Source organism: Xenopus tropicalis, chromosome 8, assembly GCF_000004195.4.
Source record: "Xenopus tropicalis strain Nigerian chromosome 8, UCB_Xtro_10.0, whole genome shotgun sequence".
In the NCBI taxonomy this organism is placed as follows: Eukaryota; Metazoa; Chordata; class Amphibia; order Anura; family Pipidae; genus Xenopus; species Xenopus tropicalis.
The window spans coordinates 98,768,595-98,785,616 of record NC_030684.2 but is presented as its reverse complement, the minus strand read 5'-3'; the positions used below and the strand labels follow the sequence as shown (position 1 = coordinate 98,785,616).

The 17,022-nt window shown below is 42.5% G+C and overlaps 1 protein-coding gene across 2 annotated transcripts in view; it reads right to left on the bottom strand.

Annotated features, from left to right (window-relative positions):
* tdrd9 (tudor domain containing 9) overlaps positions 1-17,022 on the bottom strand; it is a 120,754-nt gene that overhangs the window by 27,698 nt on the left and 76,034 nt on the right. For both annotated transcript variants that reach the window (XM_012968700.3, NM_001251817.1), the window contains 3 exon segments: positions 12,665-12,772; positions 10,361-10,461; positions 6,023-6,190 (listed from right to left, as the gene is read on the bottom strand). In XM_012968700.3, coding sequence (XP_012824154.2) covers positions 6,023-6,190; positions 10,361-10,461; positions 12,665-12,772 — 377 coding nt within the window.

Genomic DNA, 17,022 nt, shown 5'->3' with positions numbered 1-17,022 from the left:
CCACGTCTTTATGTGTACCCATACATATGGGGTATCGTTTTATTCAGGGGAACTTGCAGATTGATGTTTAGTAAGTTTTTGGTAGTTGCCATGGAGATTTTGGGGAGAAATCTAGGTTTGTATCTGGTTTTTCCTTGATTTCTGACCAATGCGCTGACTTCTGCAAGGGACTGCGGCCACAATTTTCCATGTAGAAAGAGGAGAGTGGTGTCTCTGAATAGCTGAAGGTTTGCACTTTTCAGAAATATATAGTTTGTGGGGGTTATTTTACAGGTAGGGGGGGTTAACACTGAAAACCTGCAGGAAGTGCACATAGAGCGCAGCCCCCAAAATATCAACTGAAATTGCCCTTATGCATTGCCCCTGTTTTGGGGCATTTGGTGGCCACGTCTTTATGTGCACCCATACATATGGGGTATTGTTTTATTCAGGGGAACTTGCAGATTGATGTTTAGTAAGTTTTTGGTAGTTGCCATGGAGATTTTGGGGAGAAATCTAGGTTTTTTATCAGTTTTTTCCTCGATTTCTGACCAAAGCGCTGACTTCTGCAAGGGACTGCGGCCACAATTTTCTATGTAGAAAGAGAAGAGTGGTGTCTCTGAATAGCTGAAGGTGTGCACTTTTCAGAAATATATAGTTTGTGGGGGTTATTTCACAAGTAGGGGGGGTTAACACTGAAAAACTGCAGGTAGTGCACATAGAGCACAGCACCCACATTTTTAGCTGTAATTGCCCTTGTGCATTGCCCCTGCTTTGGAGTGTTTGGTGCCCATGTCTTTATGTGCACCCATACATATGGGGCATCATTTTATTCAGTAGAAATTTGTCTTTCAAATTTGCCTTTGTTAGAAAATTTTTATGAGATTTTTTTTTGTCAAATCCACATTTGATCATGCGTCCAAGTTTACGTTTTAGAAAAAAAAAAAAAAGTCAAAAAAAACTTCCAAATTTCACAATGCACTGACAAAAGGTATTTGGCTTTTGAGTGAAAACTACATTGCACCTAGAAACCTGAAGGTCTGTAGTTTCTAAAGATACCGAACATGAGGGGATATTTTAGATTTACATATAAGTTATGCTGCATCAACTGTTACAAGCGCTTTTCCGCTTTGTTCTGGTGTGATATTGTACTAAGTATTGCTTTAGTTTGGGGGTTACTTCTGGACAGGAACTGTGGGGTACCACCACATATTTGGTATCGTTGGACTTGGGAGTATCAGGGCTTTTACAAACAACAAAAAAAAGTGTGTAAAATTAACTTTTCTATGGAAAAAAAACTCAAAATATACAGAAATTTTTCATAATTTTATTTTTTTTTTACATAATTCACCCAAAATACACATCATATCTCCAGAAAAGTTATAAAATTTGGTATGTATGTCGAAGCCCAATTAGTGACGAAAAAAACGATATATAATTTCCCTAGTTTCATGGAGGTTTTCCTACCAAAAAACATTGTTAAAGCGAATGAGTACAAAATGCTTAAAAAACGTCTGGCACTGGGGGGAACCGAAATGACGAATTCGGCTGGCACTTAAAGGGTTAAACAATGTTTTTAGCCTTGCTCCATAAAGCTCAAGGCTTTGTTTCAAGACCTTTCCATTAATTAGTGTTCTCTTCCATAGACCTTTAAAGGAGAACAAATGGCTAGTAAAGAGTTAATCTCAAGTTGCAGGCATACCTTCAGTTGTCTCAATAGTGCCCTTAAGTCTCCCCATATTTCAATCGTTCATATGATCAGAAGCCAAACAGGAAGAAAAAACGCTGAGCTGTGTAAAGAAGATTCTCAGAATGCCTCGCTCCTGTACCGATACTACGACCAGCTGCTCAGGAAGCGCATGCACATTTAACATACCTTCCATCTCACAAAGCAGGAGAGCTCAGGTAGAGTAGGTTGTGCTCGTGTCTAGGGTAGGGAGAAGGTTCCCGCATGCGCAGTAACTTACGCGGCGCCATGTTGGAATAATTTATATATCCAACATGTCGCCGCAATAGAAGAAATATAACGTTTAGGAAAATCAGAGACTGCAGGCAATATACAGGATATCCAGGGAAAAAAAAGTAAGCGATCAGCAACAGGGACATGAGGCCTTTCTATTAAGGGGTCACACTTTACACCATTTCCTTCTCCTTTAAGCTACAATATTATTGAATGCAAACCTTTCATATTGTTTTGCCAAGAATACTCTGATGTATTAATATGTGCCTGTTTATTTGTCATCAGGCTGTTAATGTATGCACTGATTTTTTTGGTTTGAGTTATTGTATGATTTATTAACCTTTTCAAATTGTACTTTTCTCACCTGCAGTTGCTGTAATTAAGTAACAGATACACACTGGGTCTTCTGACCTCATTGGATAATGTACCATGGTAATGTACATAACATGTATATAACTTTTGTTGTAAAAGGAACTGCTCTACCTGTTCCCTCTAGAGCTGTTTTATCACCCCTTTGGGACCAAGCCGTGCCTGAAGATAAGAAACAATGGTTAAAAACCAAAACCTGTTAAACATCTGCCTAAGGCAAGTGTAGGGACCCACAGGGTTAATGTGGCTTGAAATCCCTATAGGTTCAGTTCCCTTAGTTGCTGGACAGAAGGGGATGTATCTAAGTAAGTTAATTTACATATGTATGCTATTGGCTAGGGTAACCATTCCTAGTGGTTACCCTATATCACACTTTGATATAGTGCTGGGAAAGGAGTGGCACATCCTCTTTCACTTCCACCTGAGGAACAGGGTGGATGGTTTGCTGTTAAAGTCAGGGAACATGGCCCTGTGAATGAGGTATTAGATATTGGCAGGTGTAGCTCCCGTACCAGTACACTCTAGAAGTGTAAGGCAGTTAGGGTTGAGCTAAAAAAGGCAGTTCTAACATAGGAGAAGTACTTATGGAGATATATATCCCAGGCCATATTGCCTGTAGTGTAAGGATCCCAGTGGATAAGGAATCAGGATAGAGAATTCCCTGAGGTGATCCAGGCCACTGCGGGGTGTCGTGAGATAACACTTCAGAGATAAAGTGAGATTCCTATCAAGTCTGTCTGAATATTGTCAGCCTGTATTTGGCTCTGCATTTTATATTGCCTATACCATGTGCCCCTAAGAAGAATGTTGTGAGTAACCCTGTGGATGTTCAATACATTTTTTTTGTCTCTTTTGTTGTTTCCAAGAACCTCTGGCTCCCTTTCTCTCTCTATTTTTCTGTATAGCAGCAAGAGAAGTGTAGCTGCAAAACACCCCCAGCTTCCTCTTAATGAAGGGCCATTCTGGATAAGAGAGCCCAGTTTAACCCATATTCTATTGGTACTGGTCTGAGAAGGCAGTTATTGAGCTAAAAAAAAAAAAAAAAAAAGAGGTTACACAAGGTATCCATTTATATTCTGTTGCCTTAATTTCATGCTTATTAATATATACATGTTTGTGTAGATTCATTCTCTGGATAGCCAGAAATAACACTTGTTTGGCCTGATGCTTATGTCTATGAGACACACTGCAAAAGCAAGCTATGCTCTAACCATGAGATACTCTTTGAGAGATCCACACTTATGGCTAGTGCTGGGCGGTATACCGGTTTAACCGGTATACCGTTTTTTTTTTTTAAAAAAACGGTATGAGTTTTAAACATACCGCTATACCGGTATGCGCGCCTCCTGCTGTTTTTCTCCAATCACATCCGGGTTGCGCCCGTGCGTACGTGACGTCGGCGCGCATGTGACGTCAGCGCGCACGCGACGTCGCTAGGACGCATCGCTGGAGGAACCACAAGTTGGGTAAGTTCTGCTGGGGGGTTGTGGCTGGGGTTGGGGGGGTTGTGGCTGGGGTTGGGGGGGTTGTGGTTGGGGGGGCTGGGGGGGTTGTGGCTGGGGGGGCTGGCTGGGGGGGTTGTGGCTGGGGTTGGGGGGGTTGTGGCTGGCGTTGGGGTTGTTGGGGGGGGGGCTGGGGGTGGGGGCCACCAATATTTATTATTTATTTTTTTATTTATATACCGTCAAATACCGTGATACCGATATAATTTTGAAAAATACCGTGATATAAATTTTTGGTCATACCGCCCAGCTCTACTTATGGCCAAGTACTTTCCACCTGCTGATTTGCTGTGCATGAACTATTGACCGTGGAAGTATGTCCCAACATTTCATTTGGCAACACAAGGATCTAACCAAACTGTATTCTTGAGTTTTTCCTTCACTGTACTTGTAGATGGCAATCTCTACAAAAAAACCTCAACCTCAATTGCTTTCCTCATAGTTTAAGTCTTCCAATCCTTTAGCCAGTTTAGTTGCTCATCTCTGTACTCTTTTCGGCTCATTAATATACTTCATACTACATAGTTACATAGGGTTGAAAAAAGACCCTTCAAGAGTCCATCAAGTTCAACCCTTCCAAGTAAACCCAGAACACACCCCTTGACTACATATTTCACATTAAAGGACATGTAAAGCCTACATTTGCCTACAATGTATATCAGTTGGGCACGTCTGCCCCACCTAATGGCATCATTTGTACTGCATATATCCCCTCCCCTTGCCAGCACCATCACATTTTCCTAAAGCAAATAGCAGTTTTCACCTGGTGGCCATTTCTCCTCTGATTAGTAATCATATACATTTAAATCTGCAAACAGCATACACACTCACACAGACCCTTATTCAGCTACATTTCGTCAAGAATACAGGCTCACACAGGCACAACTGTCTTTGATAAAAGTTCTGCTTTGTTTGAGCTCTGTAATGGTAAAGCTGAGCTCAGAAGAAAAAAATTGAAGCATACAGCTAGAGCTGAGTTTCTATGGGAACCAGCAATGCCATCTTTTTACTGGTTGCTAGACTGGAGGGCGTGTTTAGTTATCTGAGCTGAGAACAACTGAGCATGCCCACAAGCCAGAAGTCCAAGCTAATTCCCGAGGGAGGGGGCCGTGTGGGTTTCAGGAGGAAAAGGAAATCTAAGTGATTAAGGAGATGCTGCTGCCTTCCTATTAACCTCTGGACAGGTATTGAAAGATTTCAAAGAGGCTGTTCACTGATTACATTTTTGTGTGTGAGATTTACATGTCCTTTTAGAGTTATTACATCTGAGTTAGACAAATATCAAGGGGTGTAGCAAGAGGCGAGAGGGGGTGAAGTCTTTCTTTTTTAAGTGTCTCTTCTCCTTGTAGTAGATGCAATACCCCTTTGATTCCCATGTCCCATAGCTGTTTAAAGAGATGTAACGCTGGGATCACAAAATCTCCTTATCTTAAATAGAGGGAACTGTTGCTAAGACTGTATCTGAGTCTCTTAAATTGTTGCCTTGAGTAGGTGCTCCTTAGGAGGTGCATGTTCTGGTCCTTTAGCCACTAAATGATGTGAAAACTCACTTTCACCAAACATTAGTTAGCATTCAATAAATGAGATAGGCTACGTTTCTTCTGTCCAGTTCCAATGACATGCATATTATTCCGGCATTACCTATTTTATCAACCACCTAGATGGCCCACCTGTGCTTGTTTAGATAAGGATCGCACCTAATCACAGATGAAGCGTCGCGCATCATCCAATACAGATATCCTACTGCGTGTATGGTGGATTGACGAGGCAACCAATATCACAAAAGCCTTGGATATCGATCGTCTCGTTGATCGGACGGGACAAAACATTTTGATTGGGACCATTGAAGGCACCGGAACAATGGCATGTGATTAGGTCTGAATTGTCAGACACGAGTAGAATTCCTATAGTTTCTACCTCCATATCGGACGATTCAGCCCTGAACATTAGTGGAGGGTATGACCAACGGATGCAGGAAAGATTGTAGGTGTAAAGGGTATGGCCACCTCTAGCCAACTGCTTTAACCCTAGTAACATGATTAACCAAGATGCTGAGGTGGGACTCAAGCTGTGCTAAAACATATCTGTACAGGCCAGTATCTTGCCTTGCTTGCCAAGCCCCAATGATTTGTTTTTTTTTTTTTTTTACTTTTTTCAATCACCTGTAAATCTTGCCCCACCTTTTACTGAATAGAAATCTTTTACAATGTACCTTGAAAGTTTTAAACTGGTAATGGTGTCATCAGCCTTCTCTATATCCTCAGTAGGATGAACATTCAGTATAAGAGGTATTTTTAACTGTGCCATCTTAAGTGCCAAGTACACCGCTGTAAGAGTTTTGAACCTTTCTGTTGGGTTACGGGAAAACTCAACAAATGCTCTGATATGGACAAGAAAGAAATGAAAATGAATTTTAAGAAATAAAATACATTGAAAATACTGTAAATACACAATTCTTATTGAAGTAAAAAAGGCAATGCATACAGAATGGGACACTTCCAATGTAGTCATGTTCAAAAGATTAAATCCTGTGCAAAATTTGTAGGCTTTCCCAAATGGTTTATCACAGCACCCATGACTCTTTATTGAGACAATATCATGTGAGTTCATGAAATAGGAGGCTTAATTAGTAATTTACCGTCAACGTATTGATTGATGGAAATATCTCAGTAAGCCAAGAGCAGACAAAATCAATGCAGATAGCAGAGAGAGAGAGAGAGAGAGAGAGAGAGAGAGAGAGAGAGAGAGAGAGAGAGAGAGAGAGAGAGAGAGAGAGAGAGAGAGAGAGAGAGAGAGAGAGAGAGAGAGAGAGAGAGAGAGAGAGAGAGAGAGAGAGAGAGAGAGAGAGAGAGAGAGAGAGAGAGAGAGAGAGAGAGAGAGAGAGAGAGAGTATTATATATATATATATACAGTGGTGTGAAAAACTATTTGCCCCCTTCATGATTTCTTATTCTTTTGCATGTTTGTCACACTTAAATGTTTCTGCTCATCAAAAACAGTTAACTATTAGTCAAAGATAACACAATTGAACACAAAATGCAGTTTTTAAATGAAGGTTTACGTTATTAAGGGAGAAAAAAAACTCCAAATCTACATGGCCCTGTGTGAAAAAGTGATTGCCCCCCTTGTTAAAAAATAACTTAACTGTGGTTTATTACACCTGAGTTCAATTTCTGTAGTCACCCCCAGGCCTGATTACTGCCACACCTGTTTCAATCAAGAAATCACTTAAATAGGAGCTACCTGACACAGAGAAGTAGACCAAAAGCACCTCAAAAGCTAGACATCATGCCAAGATCCAAAGAAATTCAGGAACAAATGAGAACAAAAGTAATTGAGATCTATCAGTTTGGTAAAGGTTATAAAGCCATTTCTAAAGCTTTGGGACTCCAGCGAACCACAGTGAGAGCCATTATCCACAAATGGCAAAACATGGAACAGTGGTGAACCTTCCCAGGAGTGGCCGGCCAACCAAAATTACCCCAAGAGCGCAGAGACAACTCATCCGAGAGGCCACAAAAGACCCCGGGACAACATCTAAAGAACTGCAGGCCTCACGTGCCTCAATTAAGGTCAGTGTTCACGACTCCACCATAAGAAAGAGACTGGGCAAAAAGGCCTGCATGGCAGATTTCCAAGGCGCAAACCACTTTTAAGCAAAAAGAACATTATGGCTCGTCACAATTTTGCTAAAAAACATCTCAATGATTGCCAAGACTTTTGGGAAAATACCTTGTGGACCGACGAGACAAAAGTTGAACTTTTTTGGAAGGTGCATGTCCCGTTACATCTGGCGTAAAAGTAACAGCATTTCAGAAAAAGAACATCAAACCAACAGTAAAATATGGTGGTGGTAGTGTGATGGTCTGGGGTTGTTTTGCTGCTTCAGGACCTGGAAGGATTGCTGTGATAGAAGGAACCATGAATTCTACGGTCTACCAAAAAATCCTGAAGGAGAATGTCCGGCCATCTGTTCGTCAACTCAAGCTGAAGCGATCTTGGGTGCTGCAGCAGGACAATGACCCAAAACACACCAGCAAATCCACCTCTGAATGGCTGAAGAAAAACAAAATGAAGACTTTGGAGTGGCCTAGTCAAAGTCCTGACCTGAATCCTATTGAGATGTTGTGGCATGACCTTAAAAAGGCGGTTCATGCTAGAAAACCCTCAAATAAAGCTGAATTACAACAATTCTGCAAAGATGAGTGGGCCAAAATTCCTCCAGAGTGCTGTAAAAGACTTGTTGCAAGTTATCGCAAACGCTTGATTGCAGTTATTGCTGCTAAGGGTGGCCAAACCAGTTATTAGGTTCAGGGGGCAATTACTTTTTCACACAGGGCCATGTAGGTTTGGATTATTTTTCTCCCTAAACAATAAAAACCCTTGTTTAAAAACTGCATTTTGTGTTTACTTGTGTTATCTTTGACTAATAGTTAAATGTGTTTGATGATCAGAAACATTTTGTGTGACAAACATGCAAAAGAATAAGAAATCAGGAAGGGGGCAAATAGTTTTTCGCACCACTGTATGTATGTATGTATATATATATATATATATATATATATATATATATATGGAGTCGGAGGCAATTTTGGGTACCTGGAGTTGGAGTCGGCAAAAAATGAACAGACTCCGACTCCTACTAAATTTAAATGGGAATAAAAAAAAAAAATCAATCAAGTTTAAATGTCCCAATTCACAAACAGTCATAATGAATTACTTCTCTGCTATAAGAATAAAGCCCAATGCACGCAGTGCATAAACGAATACGTTGACTGACCATGAAGCATGCTTTTCATTGACTGTATGAATGTATAAAATACATTAGCATATTAAAAACAGAGGAGTCGGAAGTATCAGAAACTGAGGAGTCGGAGAATTTACCTACCGACTCCACAGCCCTGTATGTGTGTATGTGTGCGTGTGTATATTATATATATATATCAAAATAAAACAGCCAGCACCAAGGGTCTTTGTGTTTCAAAAAATCTCTCGTGTATTATAATTGCATGTACAACCGACGTTTCGGTCCCCAAAAGGGACCGAAACGTCGGTTGTACATGCATTTATAATACACAAGAGATTTTTTGAAACACAAAGACCCTTGGTGCTGGCTGTTTTATTTTGATATTTATATGATATCCCGTGCACAGGGGCAACTGCAGAGCAGCAGATTTTGGAGTGTGGTGCTGTCGTGTGGACTGATATATATATATATATATATATATATATATAAAAACAGTGCTTCTGTTGGATCCAATATTTCTGATTTTTTTTTTTTTTATTATTATTTTGCATAGTTTTCAATACAAGGAATACAAATAACAAAAGGAAAGATAGAAAAGCAAAGTAAGGCAAAGGCACCAAATCAAAAAGTATGAAAAGAGGTATATAATACATTGATATTTTGCTGTTCAAGCCAAGTACCCCATATGGCATTGAATTTCTCTGGACAACCTCTTGCTAAATAGAGCAGTTTTTGGCTTGGAAGGGAATAATCTACCAGCGTTTGCCAAAACTGAAGAGAAAGGGGATCTAAGGATTTCCAATGCATAAGAACAGCCTTTTTAGCGTAGTAAAGCAGTTGTAGTTAGCATGCTCTGGAGTGGGACCGGAGTTGTATGTCACCTATTACTACTAGTAAGCATAGTTCTGGCTAGCGGATGTTTGAAAAGGCAAGCTTTTCATTGAGAAATGGTAGTACGTCACCCCAGAATCTTTGGATAGCCGGACAGGTCCAGAAGACATGAAACATGGTGCCTATGCTATCCGTGCATTTGGGACATTGATCAGAAATATTATTATAAATGTTTGCCAGGCGGTGAGGGGCTAAATACACTGTATTTAAGAACTTAATCTGTATGTATCTATCCCTCAAAAAGATAGATAAATCAGGGACAAGCTTGAGGGCATCAGACTACATCTCATCATCTAGCATGGGTATGTACCTTTGCCATTTAGTCAAAGCTTTTTAAAGAGAGAGGGGCCTACTGAAGATAACAATGTAGAACGAGGAGAGGGATTTGGTCGGATCTTCTGATTGGATCTTTAATCCATAAAATGCATTTATTTACATGAAACGCATGCAATAAAACAAAAAGTCAACCTCTGGCACTGAAAGGTTTAAAGGGAGCACTATAATGTTTTTTCATGCTTTAACAAACTCAGTCATACTGTGAGCCCCCATCTGAAAGAAGTAATTGGTTTTTCCATGTTTAAGAATGAACAAGAATGTTGAAGTTAGTGATTTTCTAGATCATCTGCAAGGAAAACTGTACAATATAGGCCGCTATAAAATATATCCCATCAAACAGCTCATACGTAAAACCCTGCTTTATCTAAATAAACCATTTTCATAAAAATATACTTTTCAGTTCATTATGTATCACTGAGTAATCCTAAATAGAAAATTGCCATTTAAGTATTGTGCTGCTACACCTGTGATATTACAAACTATTTTATTTTTATCTTCTGGAAAAGAAACAAAAATGAAAGATTAACATTAACATTTACAGTATTATGTGTAGTTAGAATTTTTAGTTCAACTTACCTTGAGCCATCAAATAAAATGGATTTCACTTGTCCACACTGTCTAAAGAGAGACTGTATTTGTTTATAGTACAAGAAGCTGTAATTTGGCACATTCTTCAGCTGCAAAAAGTTTATACATCCATAAATAAACACAAGACCATAAATAAAACATTTTTCTCAATTAGAACACCATCCCCTTATACAAATTTTTAGTTACTATAGGTAATATCTAGTATAAATAAATTTAAAGCAACTGGACTTGTTTGGTAATCATTGAAGACGTTTCACTACTCATCCGAGCAGCTTCTTCAGTTCAACGTCTTCAATGATTACCAAACAAGTCCAGTTGCTTTAAATTTATTTATACTAGATATACCATGACCTGGATGAATGAAAATCTTCATAGACACTTACTATAGGTAACTAAATAATCATGCAAACTTTATCCAAAAAAATATTTTGGCTCGCATTCAAAACACACATTTTATATTTCATTACAACCAAAGCAATGTGGAACACTAACATTATATATTAGTTGGGATACAGTACAAGGTACTGTTTTATTATTACAGAGAAAAAGGAAATCATTTTCAAGAATTTGATTAAAATGGAATCTATTGGAGATAGCGTTCCTGTAATTCAGGGCTTTCTGTATAACAGGATTCCAAATAACAGCATTTATATAGGGACTACGTTTTACATGCAACTTGCTTTTCATGTGGTGAGCACAACTTTCCCTTTCTGCTATAGTTTATACAGAATAAATGGCCAGCTTCATGTTGTAGATCCCATCATTCCCAACTTAAATCATGTTATCCCTGATGTGTCCAATAACAAAGGGCAATCATCTGGCAGCTGTTACTATGGAAAGCAAGTTGTAGGTAATATTTATTCTTAGTTCTTTAATGCCTAAAGAAATAGTAAAATTCCAAATGGATCAGGTGAAAGTGAGTCTAGTCAGACCAGAGATGACTTTTCCTGGCTTGAATGATACCATATTAAGATCATATAGATATCAATTAGGAATTTGATAACCCTATGTAACAATTTGCTCAAGAGAGCCCCGATTAGCACAAACTTCTGCGCTTGCATGAAAATTCAGGAAGCATTTCCAGTAACAGTAGAAATAAATGTGTGCTATTTCCAGGTTAACAATAGGAAAAAACACAGAAGAAATGTAGCATTTTTTGTGATGTGCAAGAGGCTGGAAAAAAAACTTCCTTTTAACACCCATTTATAGGATTGAATAAGAAACAGCAAATATCAGCACTCCACCTGTATCTAAAATGACAAAAATAAAGTATTTTATCACAAATGTAGTACATTAAAGGACATGTAAACCCCACACACAAAAATGTAATCAGTAACAACCTTTCAATACCTGCCACACTGGTTGTCCAGAGGTTAATAGTAAGGCTGCTTGACAGACTAATTTAGTTGCCTTTTATGAGGAGGTGAGCAGGAACCTTGATGCTGGAATGGCAGTTGATGTCATGTACTTGGACTTTGCTAAAGCGTTTGATACAGTACCTCACAGAAGGTTAATGATCAAATTGAGGAATATTGGCATAATTGAACATAATATTTGTAATTGGATAGAGAACTGGCTGAAGGATAGATTATGTATGTGAGTGTATAGATTGGTAAGTATAGGTTGTGTGTGCTGGGTTTACTTGGATGGGTTGAACTTGATGGACTATGATCTTTTTTCAACCCTATGTAACTATGTAGCTAACTATGTAACTATTTAACATTCCCTTAATCACTTAGGTTTGCTTCTCCTCCTGTAACCCACTCAGCCCCCACCCTCAGGAATTTGCTTTGGCTGTTGGCTTGTGGGCATGCTCTGTTGTTCTAAGCTCAGATTACTAAACACGCCCCCCAGTCTAGCAGCCAGTAAAGAGATGGCATTGCTGGTTCCCATAGAAACTCAGCTCTAGCTGTCTGCTTCAATTTTTCTCTCCTGAGCTCAGCTTTTCCATTACAGAGCTCAAACAAAGCAGAACTTTTATCAAAGACAGTTGTGCCTGTGTGTGTGTATGCTGTTTGCAGATTTAAATGTAAATGATTATGTATCAGAGGAAAAATGGCCACCGGGTAAAAGCTGCTATTTGGTTTAGGAAAATGCGATGGTGCTGGCAAACGGAGGGGTTATATGCAGTACAAATTATGCCATTTGGGTGGGGGAGGCATGCCCAACTGATATACATTGTAGGCTTTACATCTCCTTTAAATAGCAAAACATCAAAATGCACCAGACAGGCTTATATTCAAAAAGAATAAAACAGTTAGCAAACAGCTAACTTGCAAGCACTGAACTTACCACAACAGTGGTTCTGGGGTCTTTTGCAGACAGGTCACGGACAGCACTTCTTTCATCAGATTGCCCAAAAGTAAAATAGTTTGGATAAAAGGCACCAGCCATAACTATCTTGAATAATATTAAAAAAAAAAAAAATTATTTAGAAACCCTAAACGGCAGATGAAGCTCTTAGATACTAGAATCAGTAGCCAAAGGATAAAAAAAAAACCAAAATATATGATCCACTATATGAAGCCAATTTTCCCAAGCTTTTTATGAATTCAGAAAGGGACATATTGTGGCTAGGTTGTATAGTGGCAATGCAGACTAACAGAATCAATAAAAATGTTAAGGTGCCAAATTATCAAAATACTAGTCTGCATTTTTATCTTGATTGGTAAAAAATGGGAGCGGGAAAAAAAGCTAATATTAGCATATTATTTCCCAATGCCGAATATTATCTCAAAACAGGCCCTGGCATTTCAAGTACACAGAGGCCCAAACAGCACCCCAGGCCTCTAAACGGTGACTCTCTATGGCATCTTACAGCAGCCTCTCTGGCATTTGCCAAAATCCAAAGACTACCAAGTTGCAGCCTGCCTAGCTACAAATAAAACATTTTTTTATTACTTTAAAGGTCATAAGCCCACATTAAAGAGATCGTTGTTTGAGGATAGAAGCAGGAAAATATATTTCATTACATTTATTCCTAACTTTGAACAAGTTCTTGAACAAGCATAGTATCCAAGGCTATTGTGATACTAATATCTACAGTTAGTATTAGCGGTTACATAGGGTTGAAAAAAAGACCAGAGTCCATCAAGTTCAACCCTTCCAAGTAAACCCAGCACACACAACCTATGCTTGCCTATCTATACACTCACATACATAAACTATATATACAACCACTAATACTAACTGTAGATATTAGTATCACAATAGCCTTGGATACTATGCTTGTTCTAGAAATCATCCAGGCCCCTCTTAAAGGCATTAACAGAATCTGCCATAACATCATCTCTAGGAAGGGCATTCCACAACCTCACTTCCCTCAACGTGAAAAAAGGAGATTTTGTGATAACTCACCGTTAAATCCTTTTCTCTTAGGACGTCTGTGGGACACAGGGACCATGGGGTATAGTATCTACCAGCAGGAGGCAGGACACTAGAGAGGAAGAAGAGGAAGAAGCCCCTCCTCCCTGGTACTATACCCCCCTTCACTTCCTTAGCAAGCCAGTTTTGTCAAGCATATAACAGATTAACAGATAACAGAATAACTTCAAACTTAGTCGTAAGGTAAGCAGAAAAACCTTTCCAGAAGGACCGCTTCCGGGGGGGAAGCCCTGTGTCCCACTGACGTCCTAAGAGAAAAGGATTTAACGGTGAGTTATCACAAAATCTCCTTTTCTCTTACAGGTGTCTGTGGGACACAGGGACCATGGGGACATACCAAAGCTGTCCCATTAAAGAAGGGTGGGAGAAGCGAGTTCAGGCAACTGCGGCTTGCAGGACCTTTCTCCCGAAATGAGCGTCAGATGCCGCAAAGACCTCAAATCTGTAAAATTTGGTAAAGGAATGGATAGAGACCCATGTAGCGGCCTTGCAGACTTGTTCGGCTGAGGCCCTGTTCCTAAAGGCCCAGGAGGTGCTGATTCCCCGAGTGGAGTGAGCTCTAATGTGGAGAGGTGGAGGTCTACCCTTGGCGATGTATGCTCTGCGAATGGCCTCTTTGATCCAACGGGACAGGGTGGCCTTGGAGGCCGGAGAACCCTTCTGTGAGCCGGTTGGCAAGATAAAGAGGGATGAGGACTGGCGAATGTCCTGAGTTCGGTGGAGGTAGAATTTGAGCGCCCGGACCGGGTCTAGCGCGTGCAAGGCCACTTCCCTGGGGGAGGATGGCTGAGGGCAGAAGGACGGAATGGTGATGTCCTGGTTGATGTGAAAGGAGGTACCAACCTTAGGCACGAAGGAAGGCACGGTTCTAAGGACTGCTCGGTCCGAGTGGAAAACGAGGTAAGGCTGAAGGTGAGATAAGGCCGAGATCTCAGACACTCTGTGTGCCGAGGAGATGGCCAGCAGAAAAACCATCTTCCAGGTAAGCCACATCAGGGGAATGCTGCCCAGGGGCTCAAAGGGAGGGCCCTGCAGGACAGTAAGGACCAGGTTGAGGTCCCAGGGGGGAACGGGATCACGGAAGGGAGGGTGGAGCCTCGAGACCCCCTGTAGGAAGGTGGCTATGTCCGGAATGGTAGCCAGACGACGCTGGAAGAGGACCGATAGAGCCGATATCTGAGACTTGAGGGATCCCAGGGAGAGACCCTTGGAAAGTCCCGACTGGAGAAAGGACAAAAGTCGGGGGAGGGAGAAGGCCCGAAAGGGGTGACCAGCATTGTCACACCAATCTTTGAAAGTCTTCCAAGCGCGGTGGTAGGTCTTGGAGGAGATTGGCCTCCGGGCAGCCATCATGGTGCGGATGACATCTGGAGAGAACCCCTTGCGCTGGAGTATTAGGGTTTCAATAGCCAGGCCGTCAAACTGAGGAAGGCTGGGTCCGGGTGGCGGATTGGGCCTTGCGTCAGAAGGTCGGAGTCCAGGGGGAGGCGCCAGGGATCTGCTCTGCTGAGATGGACCAGATCGGAGAACCAGGCCCTTTTGGGCCAGAAGGGGGCCACTAGGATCACTGGGCCGGACCCGGCCTTGATTTTCCGGATGACTCTGGGCAGGAGGGGGAGGGGAGGAAAGATGTACGCCAGGGGAAAGTCCCAGCTGGCCGTGAGAGCGTCCGCTGCTAAGGCTAGGGGGTCTCTGCACCTGGCCATGAATAGGGGAACCTGTCGGTTCAGGCGAGAGGCCATGAGGTCCACGGTTGGGAGACCCCATCGTGCAACGATGTCCTGGAAAATCCTTGGGCTGAGGGCCCACTCTCCTGGATCGAGTTGTTGACGACTTAGGTAGTCGGCCTGCCAATTGTCGAGTCCGGGGATGTAGACAGCTGTCAATCGGGACTCCTGGGTTTCTGCCCAGGTCAGGATAAGACTGACCTCCCTGAGAGCCTGGCGACTTCGGGTTCCGCCCTGGTGATTCAGATAGGCGACAGTGGTTGCGTTGTCGGACTGCACCTTGATGGCTTGGCCCCTGAGGAGGTGCTGCCAGTGTAGAAGCACAAGGCGGACTGCCCTGATCTCCAGAATGTTGATGGGGAGAAGGGCTTCGGTCTTCGACCAGGTCCCCTGGGCTGAAAGGTGGCCCAGAACTGCTCCCCAGCCCTTGAGACTGGCGTCCGTGGTCAGGAGGCGCCAGAGTGGTTCCTGCAGAGAACGTCCCTTGGCCAGGTGGGAAGAGTTGAGCCACCATGCCAGGGAGGCCTGAGTCTTGGGAAGAATACGGAATCGTTGGGACAGGCTGGTGCGGGTCCACTGATCCAGAATGTTCCACTGGAGGTCGCCCAGGTGGAACTGAGCGAAGGGCACCGCCTCTATGGAGGACACCATGGATCCTAGCACCTGCATCGCAAACCGGATGGACGGGGATGGAGATTGGATCAGACGGCTGATCAGGTTCTGGATTTTGGCGATCTTTTCCGGAGGAAGGAACACTCTCTGTTGAGCCGTGTCGAATATCATGCCCAGGAAGGGCATCCGACGGGAAGGAGTGAGTCGTGACTTTTCCAGGTTGATCTTCCAACCCAGAGAAGTTAGGGTTGAGGTGACCAGTTCTAGCTGGGATGTCGCTGTGGAGGGAGATGGCGCCTTGAGGAGAAGGTCGTCCAGATAAGGGGTGATAGAAACCCCCTGTGACCTGAGGGAGGCCGCCGCCATGCTCTTGGTGAAGATGCGTGGCGCTGAAGTGAGCCCGAAAGGGAGGGCTGTGAACTGAAAGTGGAGATTTTGGACGGCAAATCTTAAGTATTTCCAGTGGGGAGGGAAAATGGGGACGTGGAGGTAGGCGTCCTTTATGTCCAAGGCCACGAGGTACTCGTTGTGGCCCATGGCTGCAATCACCGACCTGAGCGATTCCATTTTGAAGCGAGAGTGGGTGTTGAGTTTCTTGAGGTCTAGAATGGGCCGAAAGGAACCGTCTCGCTTTGGAACGAGAAAGAGGTTGGAGTAGAATCCCCGGAACCTCTCCCCCGGAGGGACCGGAGTGATAACTCTCTCGTCCAAGAGGTCTTGGACGATGGAGAGGAAGGCGGACTGTCTGAGAGGATCTTGAGACAGTCGGGACAGAAAGAACCTGCTTGGCGGGTTGGAGAGAAACTCGAGGCGATAGCCTGAAGAGACGACCCTGTGTACCCATGGGTCGGAGGTGAGACGGAGCCAGGCCTCGTGGAAAAAACGAAGTCTGCCTCCTACGGGAGGAGGACTTCCTGCCTGGGGGTA